Raw genomic sequence first — 23393 nt, forward strand, 5'->3', positions numbered from 1 at the left:
ATAAGATATGTGCAGTGTGCAGAGGAATTTGTTCATAGTTTTTTTTAAACTATAGTCCGGCCCTCCAATGGTCTGAGGGACAGTCAACTGGCTCCCTGTTTAAAAAGTTTGAGGACCCCTGCCTTATTTTGTTCTATTGGCTTATCATCAACCATGGCAAGAGAGAGCCCCAATAGATTATTTTAAAGAGAGGAGTGACAAAATCAGATTTATTTTTAGACCGTGTCTCTTACTTCTTTTTTTTTTCTCTTACTTCTTAATTTCTTTTTAAGTCAAAGGTACTTTTCCTTTTTATTTGTAAGTGAATTGCCTTTTATTGTTGATGATAAGTTAGTCCCTTGGAAATAATCTATATATTTAGGCAGGGGTCCAGAAATAGTTTAGTATATTTTATCATGTACAAAAACTCAATTCAAAGAAGATGGATTTATTTCAGAGGGGACAGATATAGAGATGGCATGTGTATTCATTTTTGTGCCCTGTGAATCTGTCCAATTTTCAATTATCATAGGAACCAAATTCAGAATACTTTTTAAAACAGAAATTAGAAGTCAATATTAGGAGCTTTTATTAGGTTTCTAAAGTTTAGTAGAGAGCAAAGCAGATGGAATCAAGTTTTAACCCCAATTTCATTGTTTAGATCAAATATCTAACTATATTAAGCTGCCCCCAAAATGCCAGTTCATAATTAAATTTATTTTCAAATACCTGTCAGAGTTTAGTCTTGGCCAGGAGCACTTCCTACCTTTTGAACTTTCAGACTGCTGAGCTGAGGGAAATGGCTGGAGTTTTTCTTTGAACAAAAGCCTGCCTGGATTTTTTTGAACTTCTTATTTATTCAAGTGTTCTGAATACAAATGAACCACCTTGGTTGGATATTTATTATTGTTCACCTGCCTTGACATAGAAACTGCAAGCGCTATGATAAATGGGCTGAAGGGCCTGGTCTCACTGTGGTTGTCTTCTCCTGAAATCTTATTTTGAAAATCTCTCACTGCCACCCTCCCCGGTGAATGTCAGTGCCTGTTCTCCCAAGCCAGTGGTATTCAAAAGGACCTGTTCTTTAAATGTAAACTTAAAATTTCAAGCACACAACAGTGCTTTCATGAAATAGGGGTTTTGGTTGACTCATTATGAATCTGTATAAAGCAAAAGCAATCAGGAGTTTTAAAGACAAAAAAAACTCTAGATGAAAAGGACACAAAGGTGATGTGAATAAAATTCAGTGGGAGCTCAACACTTATGCTTCAGATGTGAACTGCCTACTTGTGGAGGCAAAAAATGACATTTCCATACCTGAAAATATTGAAAATACTTTTTATGGTGCCCAATGTCCAGTAAATGCACAGAAAGGGGTCATTTAAATGTGGGTTATATATATATTTTAGCATCTAGCACTCGTGCCATTATTATGTGCTGTGCTGAATACAAACCAAGGGATGGTTGACTGAGTTGGAGAAAATTTAACTTTTGCCTTCCAGCAATTCATGCCTGTGTGGTTTTTTAGAAGAGTGTTAATTCTTTTCCCGAAACAAGGACTAGACAACACTATGAAGGCAAATTCTTCTCTTTGCAGAAATGGTTGAATGCAGTTTGAAAGATAGGTTTATACCATTGTGGGAGTGGGCATGCCTCCTTAACAGATTTACTTTCTTTTCATAAAAGTAGAAACAACACGGAATACAAATAACATGATGGTCTGAGTTCTGTAACTTATTTATAACTAGAGGCCGGTGCATGAAATTCATGCATGGGGGGGGGGGGAGGGGTTGTCCCTCAGCCTGGCCTGCACCCTCTCCAATCTGGGACTCCTCGGAGGATGTCTGACAGTCGGACATCCCTCTCACAATTTGGGACTGCTGGCTCCTAACTGCTTGCCTGCCTGCCTGCCTGATTGCCCCTAACCGCTTCTGCCTGTCAGACTGATCACCCCCTAACCTTACTCCTGCGGGCCTGATTGATGCCTAACTGCTCCCCTGCCGGCCCGATCACCCCCAACTGCCCTCCCCTTCTGGCATGATTGCCCACAACTGCCCTCCTCTGCTGGCCTGATCACCAACAACTGCCCTCCCCTGCAGTGACCCACCTCCTCCACCAAGACCTTCCTCCTCTGTGTGAGGCGGCGGAGACGCTGGGACCAGCCTCCTCCATGCTGCGCAGAGCCACGGGGACCCCCCAGGCCTCAGCGCAGAGTGGCCACCAGGCCCTGCCTCTGCTGTGTGCACAGCCATCTTGTGGTGGCCATCTTATGACGATGTTGCACGAGGGCATTGCGTGAGGGTGTGACGCTACCTAGGCTTTTATTATATAGGATTGGAGGAGGTATATTTTATTTATTTTTAATTTAATAAATCTTTATTGTTCAGATTATTACAATTGTTTCTCCTTTTTCCCCCCCATATCTCCCCTCCACCCGGTTCCCACCCCTCCCTCTGCCCTTACCTTCCCCCCGCTGTCCTCATCCATAGGTGTATGATTTTTGTCCAGTCTCTTCCCGTACCCCCCACACAGACACCCCTTTCCCCCTGAGAATTATCAATCCACTCCCATTCTATGCCCCTGATTCTATTATATTCACCAGTTTATTCTGTTCCTCAGATTTTTAATTCACTTGACTTTTAGATTCACTTGTTGATAGATATGTATTTGTTGTTCGTAATTTTTATCTTTACTTTTTTCTTCTTTTTCCTCTTTTTAAAGAATACCTTTCAGCATTTCATATAATACTGGTTTGGTGGTGATGAACTCCTTTAGCTTTTTCTTATCTGTGAAGCTCTTTATCTGCCCTTCAATTCTGAATAATAACTTTGCTGGGTAGAGTAGTCTTGGTTGTAGGTTCTTGCTATTCATCACTTTGAATATTTCTTGCCACTCCCGTCTGGCCTGCATAGTTTCTGTTGAGAAATCAGCTGATAATCGTATGGGTGCTCCCTTGTAGGTAACTAACTGTTTTTCTCTTGGAGGAGGTATATTTTAAATCGACACTCAGTACCAGTCAGTGAAAATATTAGCGTCTACATTTCTCTTGTTCAAATTTCCAAATTACATCATCATACCTTATGTGCCAACAGTTTGATGGACATGACCAAAGGCTAAGTGAGGCAGGCGCCACGGTGCGAGGGCACTGTCCAGGAGTGGGTCTCCTCACTCAGAACTTCTGATTGGCAGATCTTTGTGACCTTATTTCCTACTCCTTGAAATAATATTTTTTCTTTCATGTGGGAACTTGCTGAAGCAAGTCTCAGTTGTCAAAGCAATCTCAAGTCATGGCTTACAACCTATATGTACGGTTGTATTCTATTTAGTAATTACCTGGGAAATTAAAGGTCTATTAAAGAGGAAACCTAGAGCTTCTCAGCAATACCATAATGGTCATGGTACTGGTTACAGGTGCCTAAGAGATTGGCTCTCCCGGCCTTTCCCTGCCTACACTGCCCATAAGCTGGGATTTGGGGGCAGCCAGGCTTCTGTTGCTATTGACTTTCTGGCCACAGCTGATTGGTTCAGATTTTCTTTTCCAGAAATGTGAAATCATGAGTTCCAGAAAATGAGAGCTATGGTTGCTGAATGATATTAATACCAATATGATAAAAATGAGGATCACACCTTCTGTTGCTGATGGCCTCACACTTCATGAGTAGGGTCCATGTTATTATTCCCCAGTATGTTTCCAGTAAGTTCTTCCACTTTTTTATGTATCTTTATATTTTTTGCAATATGTAACCTTAAATAATACAACTGATTTTGGATAAAAAGATTTTACTGAGATATACCTCGCCCAATTTTTTAATAGACAAGCTCAGTCCACCTCCGACCCCCACCCGTACCCCCACTGTAGCAGTTTTCTGGTTGTGCTTGCTGAATCCTCAGCTCTACCTGTTCCAATGTTCTCGAGAGACTCTCCCTGCCTCCTCGGCTGTCACTTCTAAAGATCCTTGAGGACATTTTGCTTAGTATTGCTTTTTCTTTTTACTGTTTTTAAAACACAGATTGTCTATTAGAAGTATCCTGTTGTAAGTAGCAAGAATTAATAAATAACATATTGTCTGGCCAGTGTAGCTCAATTGTTGAGCTCCAACCTGTAAACCAGGAGGTCATGGTTCGATTCCAGGTCAGGGTACATGCCTGGATTGCGGGCTTAATCCCCAGTGTGGAGCGTGCAGGAGGCAGCTGATCAATAATTCTCTCCCATCATTGATCTCTCTCTCTCTCTCTCTCTCTCTCTCTCTCTCTCTCTCTCTCTCTCTCTCTCCTTCTCCCTTCCTCTCTGAAATCAATAAAAAGATATTTTAAAAATAAGTAAATATCATATTCAACAACACAAAATATTAAAGCCCTTAACAATTAAATTATAAAAAGTATGCTGATTATATGAAACGAAATCAACAGATTTATGTTCAAAGATAATGCAGATTTTTGAAAATTCCTTTTCACCCTTTTGGAAAAGTACTAATAGTTTTGCTTGAACACCCAAGACTTCTATGCTGAGCTTCACATCGGGAATGTAAATCTTGTAAGTATAATATTAATACTTTTTTTTTAACAGACCCTGAAAGAATAAGTTCCTTATTCTGAGGGAAAAAGACAAACTTTGAGACAAGCTGCTTTGTTGACTTCCTCTCTCTCTTTAATTTTTTTTTTTTTTTTTTTTTTTTTACTGTTGACACTATTACAGATGTCTTCCATTCCCTCCACTCCTTAGCTTACCTCCACCCAGCCCCTGTCCCCTCTCCCTTGGTCCTCACCACACTATTGTCTTTGTTCATGGGCTATGCATATATGTTCTTTAGCTAATCCCTTTACCTTCCTTTAACCAGTCCCCTCTGCCCCCCACTAACCTCCCTTCTGACATATGTCAGTCTGTTCCATGTATCCATGACTCTGGTTCTATTTTGTTCATCAGTTTATTTTGTTCATTAGATTCCACATATTGAGAGCATATGGTATTTGCCTTTCTCTGACTGGCTTATAATGCTTAGCATAATAATCTCCAGGTCTCGCCAGGCTGTTCCAAAGGGTAAGAGTTCCTTCTTTTTTTATAGCCGTGTAGTATTCTATTGTGTAAAGGTCCCATAGCTTTTTTATCCACTCATCTACTGATGGGCACTTGGGCTATTTACAGATCTAAGCTATTGTAAAGAACATTGCTATAAACATAGGGGTGCATATATTCTTTCTGATTGGTGTTTTGGGATTCTTAGGATACATACCCAGAAGTATTATCACTGGGTCAAAAGGCAATTCCATTTTTAATTTTTTTGAGGAAACTCCATACTGTTTTCCATAATGGCTGCACCAGTCAGCATTCCCACCTGCAGTGTGCTAGCATTCCCTTTTATCCACATTCTTGCCAGCACTTGTTTGTTGATTTATTGTCAGTAGCCATTCTGACAGGTGTGAACTGATTCCTCATTGTAGTTTTAATTTGCATCTCCCTGATTTGTGAGTTTGAGCATTTTTCATATGTCTATTGGTCACCTGTATGTCTTCTTTGGAGAAGTGTCTATTCAGGTCCTTTACCCATTTTTAAATTGGATTGTTTGTCTTTCTGGTGTTGAGTTGTATTAGTTCTTTATATATTTTGGAGATTAACCCCTTAGCAGATGAATTATTGGTGAATATGTTCTCCCATACCATAGGTTCCCTTTTCATTTTGTTGATGGTTTCTTTTGCTGTGCAGAAGCCTTTTAGCTTGATGTAGTCCAGTTTGTTTATTTTTTCCTGTTGTTTCCCTTGCCCTCAGAGACTCATCAGCAAAAATATTGCTCAAAGAGATCTGATATTTTACTGCCTATGTTTTCTTCTAGGATTTGTGTGGTTTTGCAACTTACATTTAAGTCTTTTATCCATTTTGAGTTTATTTTTGTGTATGGTGTAAGTTGGTGGTCTGGTTGTATTTTTTTTTTTTTTGCATGTACCTGTCCATTTTTTCCAACACCATTTACTGAAGAGACTGCTTTTACTCCATTGTATGCCCTTGCCTCCTTTGTCAAATATTAATTGACCATAATGGCATGGTTGATTTCTGGGCTCTTTGTTCTGCTCCATTGGTCTATATGCCCGCTCTTGTGCCAGTACTCTGTGTTTCACTTACAGCTGTAAACCTAATTTTGCCCCATCTTGTATATGTAACAAGAATGCTGACAGAGGGCCCTGGCTGGTGTGGCTCAGTTGGTTGGAGCATTGCCCTATACAGCAAAAGGCTTTGGGTTCAATTCTGGTCAGGGCACATATGGGAGGCAACAGATCGATGCTTCTCTCTCTCTCATCAATAAAAACATATTCTCGAGTGAGGATTTAAAAAAATGCTGACAGAGGTTGAAAAAGTAGAAATGCCTGTGGAAAGAGTACTAACAATTTTTTATGAGACACCCGAAACATTCTGTAGGCTTCCATCCGCCATGTGTCTTCTCCCCGCACAAGAAACCTCGGTAGATGTTTGAAAGCCATAAAATTCCTACTACATTTATATTGTGATGGAGGAGGGAATGGGAAGGGTTACATTAGGGGGAAGCCATATTTCTGCTGCTTCCCAATTGATCTAACAAAGAACCATGGGGGATATGAACCCTTCGACAGAGTACTGTCCCTGGTGTGCTCCTTTAAATATATCTTCACACCGTAAGTTAGTAGTTATGCTAGTTCAGTGTCCTATGTTTTAAACATACATCAGTCTGTTTCAAGTGAAGAACCGAAGAAGAAATTTGAAGGTGGAAATTTTCCCGATGAAGTCAATGATGATGTCAAAAGAAAACCATCAAATGAAAAATAAATGTGGCATAAAGCCGCAGGTCCTTACCCGCAAAGGTGCAGCTTCCCGAAGTGCACAACCTCTCTCCTCCAGCCCTGGGTGGTCCCTGCGTAGTAGGTGCTGCTCGGGTGGTGCTCAGTGGAGCACAGGGAGCTGACGTGGCCGCTGCTGTGGTAGCAGAGGGGGAGCAGCAGGTGCCAGGTTGCCCCAAAGTCCCTTGAAAATTCCAGTTTTATTGGCTCAGCTGATGAGCTATCAGTTGAGCATCCAACGTTGATCTTGGGGAAGAAGAAAAAATGACACAAATTACCTCGAAGCAATAAGCCTTGAAATGATTCACCACGTCATTATTTTCTTGAGTCCATTTCCTGGGAACTGTCTTGCTGAAATATTTAACACTATGAAATTCTGTTTTGCTTGAGTAATATCGGATATTACCTTTAAGTAATACTTTTTCATAAGGAAACTCAATGGGTCTCATGAAAAATTTATTTCCCCTCATTTTATTAAAAAAACCCCTAGGAAGTGGGTAAAGTAGAGGCTGACACAGAATTCCGGTTCTTACCTTTGGCCTACTTTCATAGCCAAGCCAAATTAATAGTAATGAAAAGACTTTCTCCCTAATTCTAACCACCATTTTTTTCTAGTCTGCTAGACAGGAACACCTTCTATTTTCCTTCTTGTGACACCTTCCAAGTACATGTAATCCCAGTTTTGCATGAGGAGAATCTTCAACATGTATTTAATATTAAAATCACTTTTCCCAGAACAGGGAGAGCATTCTTAGAAAGATCTTTTTAACCATTAAGGAAATACCCCCTCCAGTCCTTTTCCCATGTTTTCAAGTAAATTAAACTAAAACATAATTAAGTAAATGCATGTTATTTTGTCTTAGGAAATTTTTTCTCTTCCCATTGAGATAACATTTTCTTGCTATCATAGCAACTGGATATCTTACCTAATAATAGACAAATATGTAAATTGACCGTACCTTCGCTATGCCCACAGCCAATCAGAGTGAGGGAGTATGCAAATTAACCCACCAAAGATGGCGGTTAATTTGCATACGAAGGCAGGGCGGGAAGCACCATGGCCTGCTTCGGGGGTACGGGTCCATCGGAGGCGGAGGAGGCCCTGAAAGCAGCGCCAGACACCGCCCACAAGGTACCAGTCCATCGGCAGGGGAGGCGGTGGGGTGGGCAGCGCCAGACGGCACAGGAGGGGTCCAGGTCCATCGCGGGCCCCAGGAGGGGCAACGGCCTGCCTAGCCGCTCCCCGGGGTCCCTGGGAAGATCATGGCCCTGGGGAGGCGAGGCCGGACCCGCCTACCAGCTCCCGGGGGTCTCTGGGAAGATTGGGGCCCCGGGGAGGCAAGGCCGGACCCGCCTAGCTGCTCCCGGGGGTCCCTGGGAAGATTGTGGCCCCGGGGACACGAGGCCAGACCTGCCTAGCCGCTCCAGGGGGCCCCTGGGACGATCCCGGGGAGGTGAGGCCGGACCCGCCTAGCCGCTCCCGGGGGTCCCTGGGATGATCGCGGCTCCGGGGAGGCGAGGCCGGAAAGCCTAGCTGCTCCCGGGGGCCCCTGGGATGACCGCGGCCCTGGGGAGGCGAGGCCGGACCGCCTAGCCGCTCCCGGGGGTCCCTGGGAACAGCGCCGCCCCAGGGAGGTGAGGCCAAACCTGCCTAGACGCTCCTGGGGGTCCCTGGGAACAGCGCTGCCCCGGGGAGGCGAGGCTGGACCCGCCTAATCGCTCCCGGGGGTCCCTGGGACTATCGCGGCCTGGGGAGGCGAGGCCGGACCCGCCTAGCCACTCCCGGAGGTCCCTGGGAACATCGCAGGCATGGGGTTTCTGAGACACAGACATGGGCCTCTGGCCACAGATTCATAGCTTTGGGGAGACCTAGGGCAGGGATCTGCCTCATCTGCAGAGAGACAGAGGTTCTGCAGTGCCCCCAAGACGAGGGTGGGCCCAGCCAGGGATCAAGGGGCATGGAAGGACTCCTGGGCAGAAGGGCAAGGACCCTCACTCCTGAGGCCAGTGTTGAGGGGCGGTGCCACCTCAGTGGAGGGGTGCTGCACTGCAGGGTACTGGACTGACTGACGTGATTCAGAGAAGCTCCCAGTGCTAACGGGCCTCGCTCAGGTGGCCTTCACACTTCAGAGGCGGCGACTCCTGCTCCTGCCTTGACCCAAAAGCAAGCCCGGGACACCCTGCCCCATGGCAGAGCATGCCTAGGCAGTGAGTGCGAAGCCTTCCACCTGCTCCGGAGAAGCGGGGGCAGTAAAGAATGGGGGGCAGGGGACGGGGAGAGGAAAGAATGTGGAGCATCCGCAATGAAGAGGTGCTCAAGAAAGAGGCTTGGAAGCCTGACTGGAAGGTTTGTTCTGTTTGCCGGGCGGCTGCCTCTTAGGAAGCGCAAAGAGCATGGCTCTGAGGGCTTCCTGTGTGCTGAGTCAAGTTCCACAGCCAACTGGAATTGGCCTCAGTTTCCTGGTCTGTAAAATGGATGAAGCGTGTCCCAGTGCCTTCACTGAGCTTTGATGGCCAATTGAGATACTATACAAAGAAAATGAGGGAAGAAGTGAGAAAGAAAAAGAAGGACGAGCAACACGAAAGAAACACTGAAAGGAACCTGTAAACCCATTGTCACTTAAATAGGGAATATAGTCAATAGTGTTGTAATGATGGTATGATGCCAGGTGGGTACTAGAAATATCGGGGAACACTTTGTAAAGTATATGATTGTCTAACCACTATTCTGTAACTAATATAAAACCTGAAACCAATACAAAATAATATTGAATGTAAAGAAATGAAAATTGGAGTGAAATTTTTATAAATTTCAAAGTTTAAATAAAAGCTGTAAAGGAAGGAAGGGGAGAATAAAAATAGTGTTTTTCATTTTACCACTTCATTAAAAAGACAGTTGTCTTTATATGGTGCTTTTATACTTTTCTAAGTCATTATCTCATTTTAATTTCCAGGCAACTTAAAGACAAGATAATTATTCCCTCCACTATTCAAAGAAAAGAAATCTTGGTTTCTGGTCCTCATGATTCAATCGTCAAGCCCTTATTGTACAGCAGGGTTAGTAAAATTTTCTGTGCAGGGTTATATCTATACTAATAAAAGCCTTGGGGGTGATCAGGCCAGCAGGGGAGGGTATTTGGGGGCAATCAGGCCCTCAGAGGAGCAGTTAGGTGTCAATCAGGCCAGCAAGGGAGCAGTTAGGGGGCAATCAGGCAGGTAGGTGAGTGGTTAGGAGCCAGCGGTCCCGGATTGTGAGAGGGATGTCCAACTGCAGGTTTAGGCCCAATTCCACAGGGATTGGGCCTAAACCTGCAGTTGGACATCCCCCGAGGGGAGAGGGTTTAGGCTGGGCTGAGGGACACCCTCCCCAGTACACAAATTTTGTGCACCGGGCCTCTAGTATGTGTGTGTGTGTGTGTGTGTGTGTGTGTGTGTGTGTGTGTGTATATATATATATATATATATATATATATATATATATATATATCAACAGAATATATTTATACTTATTTAACTTACTGATTATTGTTGAACTTATCCCTCTTACCTCTGGTGAATAAATTATTGCGATTTGATAACCTTTTAAAATATAGGCATTTGTTTCTACTTGGATTCTTTTGATAACAGAACGTTTTTATTAATATTTAAAGCATAAAATTTAGAAAATATAACAGAAAGTCATATAAGTAACTTAAAATTAGAAAATATAACAGAAAATTTAGAATAAATACTGAATAATTTCTTCATCAAGGCACCATTTGGTCCCTGACTTTTAAAATGTAAGGGATACCTCTAATTTAGAGAACACAGAGAGTTGATCTAAAACAAATATTCAAGACTGTGTTGATACAATTAGACACTATTTTAAGAACGTCTGCCCAATGATATGACACAAGTATCTTTGGAGGTTAGTACTACTGAACCCTGGCATAATGCACCTTTGGTTCTGCTAATTTTACCTAAGTTTTTGAAATACATAAAGGTTTTTAAAAATACATTATTAATTACTTTACTGAAAAATTAGAGTTCATGAGTATTCATGAAATACAGAGAAAATATATCTGAAATTATAAAAACAGTGCAGTATTATTTTATCAGTAAAATTCATGACACCATGGTAAATATTACATATATGTGCTGGCATAATATAGATTATTAGAGGCCCGGTGCATGAAAATTCATGCACTGGGGGTGGGGGGGGGTCCCTCAGCCCGGCCTGCCCCCTCTCACAGTCCAGGAGCCCTCAGGGGATGTCCTACTGACAGAGTGGGCCTAAGCCACAGTCTGGCATCCCTCTGCGGGAGGGGACAGGGCAGATCAGGGGAAGGCGCCACCCCCATCACCCCACTGTCGCTGCCACTGTCAGCTGATGTGGCTGTCGGCCCTGGGTCCTCGCTTCTTAGCGCTGGCCCCGCCCCCTGCCCACTGGTGGGTGGGGGGCGATCTGGGGCCAGGCCAGCTGTGGGAGATTGAGGCACAGCAGGTTGCTGCCTCTGCGGAAGGGGCAGCACTGGGACCGGGACCACGCAGCCCCCTCTCCCGCTGCCTCTGCGGAAGAGGCCGCGGCACTGGACTGGCCCGCACTGTGACCTCTCCCACGCCGCCAGCCCTCGCAGCTGCTGTGGCTTTGTCCGGAAGGATGTCTGGAAGACGTCCAGTCTATCCAATCTAATTAGCATATTACCCTTTTATTAGTACAGATAGTTACATTGACTTGGGTCCTAAATAACACGTAACAATTATGAAAACAATAATACTAGAAGAGTATGGTCCTTTTTATACTTATAATGTTTAAAATAATTTATTTCAACAACTTCCCATTTTAGAAGTGGGAGATTATGTCATAAATAAAGGACAAAAATTCAGAAATAAACCTTAGTATGACAATTGGTTCTGCTAATAAAAATGAGTTATTATGTAAAACCTATTTTGTCCTTGTATAAAAATGGAAAGCCATAATGCATGAAATTATCTGAGATTTTCCTCTTTGTTCATGATAAAATGTAAAGCATTTCTGGTAGAACAAAGCCAAGTACCTCAAATTGTATGATGGTGTTCTCATTCACACTGAGGTCGCGGGTGGTAATGGAATGCTCACCGACTTCATTTGAAACGAACACCATAGCTGAATCTTCCTCACTGTCATACAAAACAACAAGGAATCCATTTAGGCAAAAGTTCATTGTGATTTGCAGAGAACAGTGGTTTTATTTTCAGTTTCTGAATTAAATACTTACGGTGCTCCCTTCAAAGAATATGGGCAATAAAGACCAATGTTACCACCAGGATAGAAAAACCAATTGTCTTCTCTGGGCCCAAAGTCAAATGTATCCAGAAGCATCACAGGGTTGTTTAAATTATTTCCATCAATAATGAAGTCATCAATGATCCAGATTTCTTCTTTCTTACCTAAGGCATTTTTGGAGAAAGCAAGTTTTTCCAATGGTGAAAATCAGATGGACATTTTGCTCATGGAAGAAAGTCAAGGACAGAGGGACTCAGTAACAACAGGTCAAACATATGCCTTGGCAATGAAACACTAACTATATAACACTGTGTTTACAGTGATTATAGTGACAGTATAAAACAAATTAAGCTTTCAATCATATTAAATCAACACAGGATGGAACAGCCTTATTAATTCAAGAAAGACATGACAAACAGCTTGTGAAGTGTGCTGCCTTTTTTGTCATAGTGGTGCTACTAACCCTCGCACCGACAAGAGTGAGCTTTGAGTTTGTTTTCATGGTTCCAGGGAATATATAAGACATCTGGATCTGTGAGGATGCGCAGTCAACCTGAAGACTTAGAACAGAGTTACACTAACTAGTCTAGTCAAGAAGCAACTCATGATTTTAGAGTTAACCCATGGTTTAGCATCATGCTTTTGTCAGGTTGAAGGATCATGGCTATTAAAACACTGCTTTTTACTGCATAATTTTATTTAATTGTTAAAAACTACACAGAAGAAAATACTGTTATATACTTTATTTTTTCTTAATGTTTTTCAAAACATCTGTTTATTTAAAGATATGTGGAAATACACAGAAAACTATTAAAATCACTCCTTAGGCTGCCATAGAATTTGACTCATGGCTTAGGCTGGGTGTTTAAGGAAGATATTACTAAGTAGATAAGAAGGGAAAACCAAGGCCACTTTTTCAAAGCACTGTTTACATTGAATTGAAAACAAGATAAAGACCATGCCAAGCAGAAACGTCAAGATTTCCCAAGGTTGGTTTTTCACAGGTTCCTATTTTTAGTACAATTCTTACAAAATATAAAAAAAGTACTTGTAAACAGGAGCCTGTAGGAGTAACCTGATGATTTAAATGGTTCTCTCTCTCCCTCATTTTGGAAGCAGGTGGTGAAAACAATAAAGAAAAACCAGGTAAGCAATGCAAAACATAACACAAAGACAGTATCCTTTGCACTGTGAAACTGGTTGCATTCCTTTGTGAATTTTTATTTGGTCCAAATAGAAAAGATTATATTTAACATAAATAAAAAAGGTACAAAACATAAAAGATTATATTTTCTCTTCACAACAAATTAAAAGCAATTATTTTGACTTATCTTACCTAATAATAGACAAACATGTAAATTGACCATACCTTCGGTATGCCACCAGCCAATCAGGAGTGATATGCAAATTAACCCAACAAAGATGGCAGTTAATTTGCATACACAGGCACCGAGTGATGGGGGGGGCGGGCAGGATGCTTGTGTTGTCGCCATGGCAATGACGCAAGCGTTCTGCCCAACCCCCAGTCTCTCAGGGCCTCTGGGCAGCGTGGGAAGGTGGGGCTGGAGTGGAAAGAGGCGACTCCCGAGCGGAAAGAGGTGGCTCCCAGAGCAGAAAGAGGCGGCTCTGGGGCCTGAGTGGAAAGGGGCTGGGCCGGAGTGGAAAGGTGGTGCCGGCAGCCAGGGAAAGGAAAGCCCATTCTAGCACGAATCTTCATGCATTGGGCTTCTAGTTAGTTATAAAGGAAATGCTAAGGTTAAATTTTAGAGATGGCAGTACATTTTTCTTATTTATTTCTGTGTTACCTCTGCAAAGAATCTGCTTAATGTGGTATTTCCATGCTTACATAGATCATTAAATGCATAATTTGGTCGAGTCTGGTCCTTTATAATCAGCAGTTAATAGAAATATAGGATGCAATAAAACATTAAAAATTTGTAAAATCATTTTCTTTAACCATTTGAAAATGCTATTAAATTATACATTCGCTTTGCCTTTTCAACTGAAACAAGTGTATGTGATAAGAATATTTTATCTAAGGCACTATCTGCTTGGTGTAAGCCCTCTCTCACTTTGTCAGGGCATTTTGCTATAATGTTCTATCTTGCTAATGAAATGCCACACTCAGAAGAACTATGTGTTCCTAAATGAATTCAGAAAAAATTTAGTTACAATTGATGAGTGCCTATGGTAATGTTGGATTATTTTTTAAAAACCTTAGACCTATGACAAGGTTCCATTATATTTTCATCATCAAGAGAATTTATGGATCAAATATCAAGAGATGATAAAGATTATATATATATATGTATGTGTATATATATATATATATATATATATATATATATATAGTTAAATATTAATTGAGACTCCTCAAAAGTGAAGCGTGTGAAATGTGTTTGATGAATAGCTAAGGTACTCAGTTGATAAACACTTCCTCCCACCTTAGAAACAAACGTATTAACATGACACAGTCAGTGTTGATCATAAGAAAACATGTGCATTTTTACCATTATTATAAGGCTGCCAGAGTCTGAATCTTGTAGCATTGGTTTGGGCGGTGTATGGCAAGGGAACATTAATGAAAAGTATGTTGGTCATTTGAGGGAAATAAAATTCATCCATCAGGTGCCAAGTGATTCCCCCATTGACAGAGAATTGTAATAGAATAGAGTGAGACCTCTCTGGAGTACCTAGAAAGAAGATAACACAAGCATAAGACATTCTGTGCTAAAACGGGAAAACAGTCTGCTCTTAGACTATTCTTTTGGCATCACTGCATAAGCTGACTTATATTCACATAGAGGTTTTGTAGTCCAAATGCTTCAGAGGCAACTTAAAGTAATGATAGGTTGAATTTTCTGTATGAATATATCTCAAAAAAAACAACAAAATTTGGATTTTCATACAATAGTATCTCCTCTTTCCAGCTATAGACATATCTTTGTGTTTTCATTTAGGAAATATTACATAAACCTTTTTTTTATTCTACTGGCATCCCAAGTTTACAGAGACTCAAATATTTAAATCTCAGGATACAAATAAAAATCTACTTGAAAATTTGTTATATACAATTGACATTATTTGTCAAGAAAATGTTTTAGTTAATATGAAATCTCAGAATGACAAAGAGTTGGCTTTTTTGAATTCACATATGTAAAAGAAAATTCAAAATTTCTATGAGTTAAACATTTTTAATTTTAAAATTCTTACACCTAGAAAGTAGTGGTGGAAAATGTCTCAGGGACATGATAAATTTAACTATTACAGAACTAGTATGATTATTATAGCTATGTGCAATTATTATAAAATCAGTAATCTTACCTTATATCAAGGCGAATTTTATTATAGAAGAACATTTGTTAACCTTTATGTACTCAAATTTATGTTAGCTCTTCGATATGATAAAATTTATGGACCTCAAATACATTATTTCTTTGTGGATAAGGAATTGTGCATGGGAGAATTTTCTTGAAGGGAAAGAATAAAATCATACCAATAGAAATGACTTACCTTTTGCTATAAATCTAAGTGAAAACTGGACATACATGGTATTGGTACAGTCTAGATCTCTTGAAATAAGCATCCTTAGTCCTTCCTGAAAACAAAAACATAATATGTTAAGCAATCTTATTTCATTGAAAAATTATTTTCTTTGATTTTATACACCCTAACTTGGATCAACTAAATAATAAATACATACATATAATGATCAAGAAGCCATATTTGGTCTAGTGTAAAAGGAAAAACTGATAGTTTCCACTTCCTTAAAGGCTTTCATTTCTTATGCCTGAATGATACAATTGCATTATCTCAACTCTGAGTCACATTTTGCTGTGACTATTAGAAACAGTGCAAAAATGATAGCATTATATATCTACAGGCCTTTAAAAAAAAAAATAGTCTCCTTTGATCCCAGCATGCTGTGAGAGGACTAACGAGGAAACAGATGGAAAATGTGCCAAGTGCTCCTGCTGGAAGCTGGGAACCAATAGGTAACCTTCTCAGGGTTCCAAGGAGCCTTAGGAACGTACCACTCCTTTGCACACTCTGACAGCCCCGGGGGGCTCTCATTCAGGCTGACACAACGCCTTCCAGCTGGCCGAGTTAAATAAGGCATCACTAAGCGAGTCCTCGTGCTTGGGCTCTACCGGCTCATGCAGAGAAGCCGAGGAAGGAGGAAAATGGTCACATTAGCTTTAGCAATTTTTTCTGCTAATAACTATTTCTGGTTGCCTGGCATTGACAGCTCCATAGCTTGTTTCCTATGTGTGTACACAGGACTGCAGTGAAGGCCAATAAAATTTCACCATGAAAATGTCCGAAGTTAAATTTCTGTAAGCTAAAAAATTTTTAATATTAAAATTCTTACAGCTAGAACGTAGTGGTGGAAAAAGACTCAGGGACATGATGATAAATTTAACTAAATTTAAAAGGTCCAAACCGGCCTTTCGGTTTTTCAGCTGTGACTTCTGAATGAAGTGACTCTTCGGTGGTGAAGGGCTGTGTTATCTTGAGTGACACTGTCAACTGATTTCTTTAAATGAATATCATATAGATTTAGGCAAAGCAAATTCTTCCTCAGAACATCTACTATAGAGCACTTTCCGCAATAGCTGAAACATTTTAAATAGAACTGATTTTGTAATAGCAACCACATACTGTCCACAATATGCTGTGTTCTAAGACTGACACCTCTCATTTAAAGTCCCTAGCACTCCTAAGGGGATGATGCTAGTCTCTTCATGTTGCAGGAAAACTGATACTCAGAGGGACAGTAACAGTTTATAAGTGACAGGATTTGAACACAGACATGTCAGATTCTGAAGCTTATCCTCCATCCTTCATAAGATACCAGTGTTGATTTTTTTAAATTCAAAAATATTTTGATACCAGTGTTGATTTTTTAAATTTAAAAATATTTTTATTGATTTTAGAGAGGAAGGGAGAGGAAGAAAGAGTTAGAAACATCAATGATAAGAGGACATCATTGAGTGGCTGCCTCCTGCACACACCCCCTACTGGGGCATGTGCCCTGACCAGGATTGAACTATGACCTCCTGGTTCATAGGTTGATGTCCAACCACTGAGCCACACCAACCAGGCACCAGTGTTTTGTTTATTATATCATCTTTTTGTTTAAGGAGAAGAAATCCATATAATATTAAATTTAGAATTTGAGAATTATTTGATATTGTAGGAAAACACAACTTCATTTAAACACATGCTTGAACTTCATAAAGTGTAGATTCAAACTTTCAGGATTGAAGGTTATCATGTAACAAGCCTTATATTTCCAGTTGTTTTTCTTTTATCCTAATAACTCACTGCCTTGCTCAATCTGTGACACTGAATCAATGCCTATTCTTCCTGAGTCAAGGTCATTACACTCTCCCTCATTCACTAACAAGCACTAAGCCTTGGATGTTTTTGCAACTTGATGCCATGTGAAGGTGGCAGTTATGGGGAAAGGTGTCTTCTTCAGCTTGTAATGAAAAAGCTTTGAGGTGGTTAGTTGATAGATCCAACTAGAACATATCCCTTGATAATATTAAGAAAAAGGACTATCCCTTCCCCGTTTATTATGGAATGTAAGTATAAGTTGTTCCATATAATTGAAAAAGTTCCGGGGTGTCTAATTTTACACTTCATTTTGTAAGAGCAATTTTTTTTCTTTTTCCCCCCTATGTTTCTGATCTGGGCACTACCAGGGGCATTTACTGCCCGAGTCAGTGAATCAAGACCAGCAGATTCTCTCCGAGAACTCTAGCACACCAGGACAATAGCTGTCAAGATGTGACTCTAGTCTCGGGTGTAAGAGCAATTTTGTTGAAAGTGGGTATGATCTGTAATATGGAAATACCTTTCCTTTATATTTTTAGTATTTGTTTATAGTTCAGCACTTGACATTGATAATTACATGGCGAATCTGTCAGGCTTGGGTTCTGCACATATTCTAGTTCATGTAGATATGTTTCTTTTGTCATTATTTTTCCAGGTTCAGTAATCCATTTGTGCAAAATGTGAGAAATTCTTTTGCATACAACAAGCTATTTTAACTGATACAATTCCTGAATCTATAAACATTAAAAAGAGACTATCATTTCTTTTTTTCATGAAAGGCTGCCTTTCTAGGTCAAACTACAACCTACTGAATGGCACACGCTAAGCCCTCACTACATCTTGCTGAGCTGATGGATAATATGTCTAATACATATCATGCTTGGCTGCTCTTGCATTTGGGTGGTGGCTAAAGGGAAAACATAAAAGGCTATATGTCTTCCTCCTTTATAGGGTCTAGGGACCAGGTTAATTCTATTGCTTAACAATTTACCAGGGAAAGATATTTGAATCATGAAAGATGACAGGGCTTCTCATTTTTTATCCTGTCAACGGCTTCAAACGAATCAGAAGTGAGCTAGTGGTAATGAGAGCTAAAGCCTTAGACAAGACTAACACCTCCCCTCCCCACCACACACAACAAAACCCAGTAGTTCTACCCAATTTCTTTGGTCCCTCATAACTCTTAGGGACTGTAAGTCTCAGACCCCTAACCATTTTTTCTTTCTCATCCAAAACTTGAGAAAGTTCTAAATTCAAACAAGGATGATAGGCAACACCTATTAGCTATAATTGAAAAGATTCCGGGGTGTCTAATTTTCAAGTGGTAGGTGTTAATCATTAAGGTTGTACAGAAACCCATGCAGATTTCTGTTAAAGATTTCATTTGCACACCTAGATTAGCTGGTTTTCCCATGCTGAGAGAGACTTGATAAAGCATGGGTTCACATACGCAGATGTGCCAGCTCAGCACGGAGCTTCACACCATCGCCTGGTATTTCTCTAACCAGATATCTAGGATGAAATACAAAAAATTCTAACAATGCTTGAGAATGCTATTTAACTTGACTTAAATGTTTGGTTTTCTTAGTAAAAACATGGTTCTATTGGGGGGGGGGGGGGGAGAAAGAAAAAGCAAAGACCTTTCCTAAAACTATTTTAGCCCGGCCAGTTTGGCTCAGAGGTTGAGCACTGACCTATGAACCAGGAGGTCAGGGTTGTATTCCTTGTCGGGGCACATGCATGGTTTACTGGCTCGATCCCCAATAGGGGGCGTGCAGGAGCAGCCGATCAATGATTCTCTCATTGATGTTTCTATCTTGTTCTCCCTCTCCCTTCCTCTTTTAAATCAATAAAAAAATATTTTTAAAAAATGATTTTAAAATATTGCAAATTAAATAGTCAATAACACATAAAGTGTTACATTCTAGAAGTGAAAATTCTAGAAATTTCATCTGTATAATTTTTACATCTATAATTCAAGAAGAAAGTAAAAAGGTATGATTACCAAAGTGGAGGAAAAATTTTATGCCTAAGTGGTCATAAATAATATGCTGAATAGAAGAGGAAACATGGTTTGGGCGAGAAGACAATAATTATGTATAAAACACATCATCTGAACAGATTCAGAAACGCATCTGTGCGGAGCAGAGCGTGACGAAAGGAATTTCAGTAGCAGTATGGAGAAGCAGAATGTTATCTGACCCCTTTAAAAATGAGAGATGTTCCAGATTTGATGGTTTCACCATTCAGATTCCCCCTCTCTGCACCGTACACTTCTGGCCAAAGGTCTGGATGTAAGTTCCCATTGAAATCATCTTTAAGAATGGAGGGCAGAGGAACGACAGGAACGCAATAGGTTCCACCAAAGCCCCGGTCACACCTACGGAAAAAACGAGTGGAGAAAAGGCATTATTTGTCCTGAGTTAAAGAAGCCATGTTTACTCTTGCATTCCAAAAAGAGGAACTGCCAGTGTTATTAACTTACACACAGCGTCCAGCATCACAAGTCCCTCGTCCTGAGCACATCCACGGGCACCCGGAGGCCAGCACCACAGTGTCAATAGCCCAGGTGTCGCCTCCCACAGTGTAGTTGGCCTGAATCCATCTGAACCGGGTCCTGGGAGATCTAAGCAAAGAAAACACACTGAGTTTGACAAGAAACCTGGAAAGCATGAGAACATTTACTTCAACTCTCCATTTACTTTAAGTACTCTCCTCCAGGTTCCAGTTCTCTCTTCTTTAAGACATTAGATTTTCGTATCAAGTAGTGGATGCTGTTACCTCTTACACCACAAACAAGAAAGTATTAAACAGGTTTTTAAAATATTTCACCTTTTTTTTTTCATGCAAGAGGCTTCAAACATGTGTGAGGTGGGAGAGTTATTTTGAACTATGGGTTTATTCTGTGTTTGAACCATATGCAGAATTTTAGTTTTTGCTTTTAGACTTTTGCTGCCATCCAATACTAGGAAGGAGACCCAGGGTGACAGACATGAGGAAAGATTGAAATCATGCAAAGTTCTTGCCATGAGGTCCCTGCTCTATGGTCAGTCCATGAAGGGTTTGTGAGACGGAAATGGAAGCTCCAATGAGCTTTGCCTCTATTTTGGTCCTGACACACGTGGTTCCTACATTATCTGCTCTCTTCCCTTGTCTTATCTTCCCCTATTTCCTGCCTCACAATTATACTCTGACAGCACCTAATCCTTGCATTTCCCCATGAAATTCTCTGGTGTCTGGGATTTTCTTTAGGCTTTCAACAGCAAACATGCCCTCCAGCAGGCCCTCTATGCTTGGGAAAGACTCAGCTCAGATATCAGCTCCTCCAGAAAGCTCCCTCTGTTCTCCCCAAACTGAGTTAGGTATTATCCCTCTGTGCTTCAATAATATCCCTGTGTATTACCTGTTAGAATTTTATATCATAAATGGCTTAGAAGTCTGTTATCCCAAATAATGCATTTGTGTCCTGGCATCAGCCTATTTGTGTTATATCAGAGGTCTAAAACTCAATAGAAATTCAACAAATGCTTGTTGAATAAAAACAAAGTGAATAAATGAGCTATAAGGAAGCATCCTGTAAAGCTCTGGGGTCCATAGGAAATGATTTTAGGTTCAATACTAAATGCTTTGGTTTCCTGCAGTTTTTCTGCCATTTGGTTATGCTTCTCTGAATCAAAATTGAACCAGGAAAACAAAACCCACTATAAGTATTTAATACAGACAGAATTTGATGCAAGGAACTGTATGCACAGGTAGTGGCAGAGCTGAGAAGCCAACAGGGGTAGTGAGGAAATCAGAGGTTAGCAAAGTCAGGAAGCCTCTACAAGTCCAAAGTTGGAGGGACACAGGCAGGAGACATTGTTGTTGGTGTCCACAGGTCAAGGTCACATGAAGGGCCACTTGGGAAGAGCTGGAGCCACTGACGTTGGCCAACATGCACTTGAGGCAGAAAGGGAGGGGGAGGAATATCCTGGTTTATCTCTATTTCTACCCTCCAATCTCTCGCCAGTGTCTGCCACTGTCTAAATCTATCAGGAAGCCAGCAGGTACAGAGGCTGGCACCTGCAGCCTGCACAGGCCAACCTGCTTGCAATTCAGAACAGAGCAGTGCAGGGGGTAGGGGAGGGGGAGGCAGGGCTCTGGGGGGAGCAGTCCCAGATGGCACAATGTCCAACCAGCCACCACAGCACACCTTAGTTCCTAGAAAGATCCTAAAACATCCAAATGCTTAAACCACAAAAGTGGGAGCCTGTTATAAGCCCCAATACAACTCTTAAATGTGTGAAGAAAGATGTAAAATAATATGAGCTTTTTACTGTGGTATTGAGAGTAAAAAAACAAACAAACCCATAAACTAACAACTGAGGATACTCTTCCATATGTGATGATCTCACTTACTGCTTAATGTGAATAAGTATCTGTCTGTTTATTTGGAAGATGCTTATTTTTACAACAGTTTAAAAATGAAATCTGATGGGCAGCCTTCACGTGGCTGAGGAGCAGAAAAACTCGGCCTTGACAAACTTTCGGAACTCCTCACCACATTAAAAACCGCAGCCCAAAGCACATTACACTTTTCTTCCTGGCACATTCTGTGCATTGCCAAGTGGAATCACAATTATTTTCAAATTAGGTGACAGAAACCTAAAGGAAGTTCTGCCATGCAGCCAAATGACAATTCTCACATGGTGGTGAGTGGAAGGTAGACAGTGATCCGCTTCCAATTCTGGAATCTTTCCGAGGTGTAAATTGAACTTTCTGTGTAGTGCAGACAGCCAATGGTTGGAGGGACACACTCTTCGGTGACAAGATGCCAGTCCCTGCCATTGTTCAGAGAATACTGCAGCTGGACGCTGTGGGAGTCGCTGAAGGGCTTGCTACAGCCCATGCTCATGTCAAACTGCAAGAAGGTCGATGCTGACACATGAAAGTCCCAGGTCTCTGCATAACGAGGTTTTCCTACACGAAAGGAAAAGTTTAATGGGCAGCATATAATTGTGCTCTCTTTTCTTATTTGGCATTTATGCGGGTCACAGACACTTCCAGTAGCAAATGAAAATCATGTCTTATCCTTAGTGCCTCATTCTTCGCTGGTATTTTTATTTGGTTAGCACAGATTCGAAAACATGGAAGGCTGCTAACTGGAAAAACTTCACTCTCTTGAGAAGGGTGAATATAGAGCCTTAAGTCTGTAATTCTGCAAATTATGAAACAAAGGAATGTCTTCAGCTAGATATATTTTGCTCTCCTTTTAAGAAACCTCAGTCATATTCTACACGCCCTGTGAGAGTTCTAACAAGAACTGTCATTGGGCTCACCGAGTTATATTAGAGGACAATACAACTTTATTTTTGTTCCAGGAGCCTCCCTCAAGCACAGGCAGTTATGCAACAGTTTTGCATTAGAGAATCTCCTCTTGATTTATACTTAATTTAGTCCCTTAGTTAATTAAATATTCTCCCTTTGTCTGGTGAAAATGTATACCTATGTTTTCAGTGAATATCAGAGCAGTATCCATAGAGAGACAGTCAATGTCGACTTGACCTCCTTGGATTCGATACCAGTTGGCTTGCAAATCTATAGAGCCATCAAATTTGTCTTGAAACCCAGTTTGAGAGCTGTCATTCATTCCTATAAGGACATCATCCAAGGCCCACTGGGCTGAATGCTTCCCTGAAATCAGATGAAATAAAGGCAGTTACAGAAGGTTCATTATATACAATATACATATCTTTATGACCGTGCTTTTAAATCAAATTGTCTAGAAATGGACAGCAAATTAAGAAACACACAATACAAGGTGGCTTTAACCATAAGACCTAAATGCTACCAGGAAAGTTGGGGTGAGCCGTAACTTGCCATGTTGGGGTTGCCACCATCGAAAAGCTGTAGCAGGTGTCTTTGCCTCCCGTGGCAGGTCAATGGAAATGATCTGTGGGTCCAGAAATGACATGAAGTCCAATTCGCGAAGCAAATGCCAGAGTATTCCATTGTCATTTGAATACTGAACAATAAGCCCTGA

General features: G+C 41.0%; 1 protein-coding gene across 1 annotated transcript in view; it reads right to left on the reverse strand.

Annotated features, from left to right (window-relative positions):
• The window catches only part of RELN (reelin), a 449067-nt gene that overhangs the window by 63303 nt on the left and 362371 nt on the right, over nucleotides 1-23393 (reverse strand). Inside the window, exons 32-41 of the mRNA XM_079785901.1 lie at nucleotides 23231-23389; nucleotides 22856-23044; nucleotides 22057-22330; nucleotides 19857-19997; nucleotides 19574-19751; nucleotides 15542-15626; nucleotides 14539-14721; nucleotides 12021-12192; nucleotides 11820-11922; nucleotides 6800-7029 (exon numbers count right to left, since the gene is read on the reverse strand). Coding sequence (XP_079642027.1) covers nucleotides 6800-7029; nucleotides 11820-11922; nucleotides 12021-12192; nucleotides 14539-14721; nucleotides 15542-15626; nucleotides 19574-19751; nucleotides 19857-19997; nucleotides 22057-22330; nucleotides 22856-23044; nucleotides 23231-23389 — 1714 coding nt within the window. The remainder of the gene's footprint in view (nucleotides 1-6799; nucleotides 7030-11819; nucleotides 11923-12020; nucleotides 12193-14538; nucleotides 14722-15541; nucleotides 15627-19573; nucleotides 19752-19856; nucleotides 19998-22056; nucleotides 22331-22855; nucleotides 23045-23230; nucleotides 23390-23393) is intronic.

The sequence above is a fragment of the Cnephaeus nilssonii genome, assembly GCF_951640355.1.
Source record: "Cnephaeus nilssonii genome assembly, chromosome: 12".
Classification (NCBI taxonomy): Eukaryota; Metazoa; Chordata; class Mammalia; order Chiroptera; family Vespertilionidae; genus Cnephaeus; species Cnephaeus nilssonii.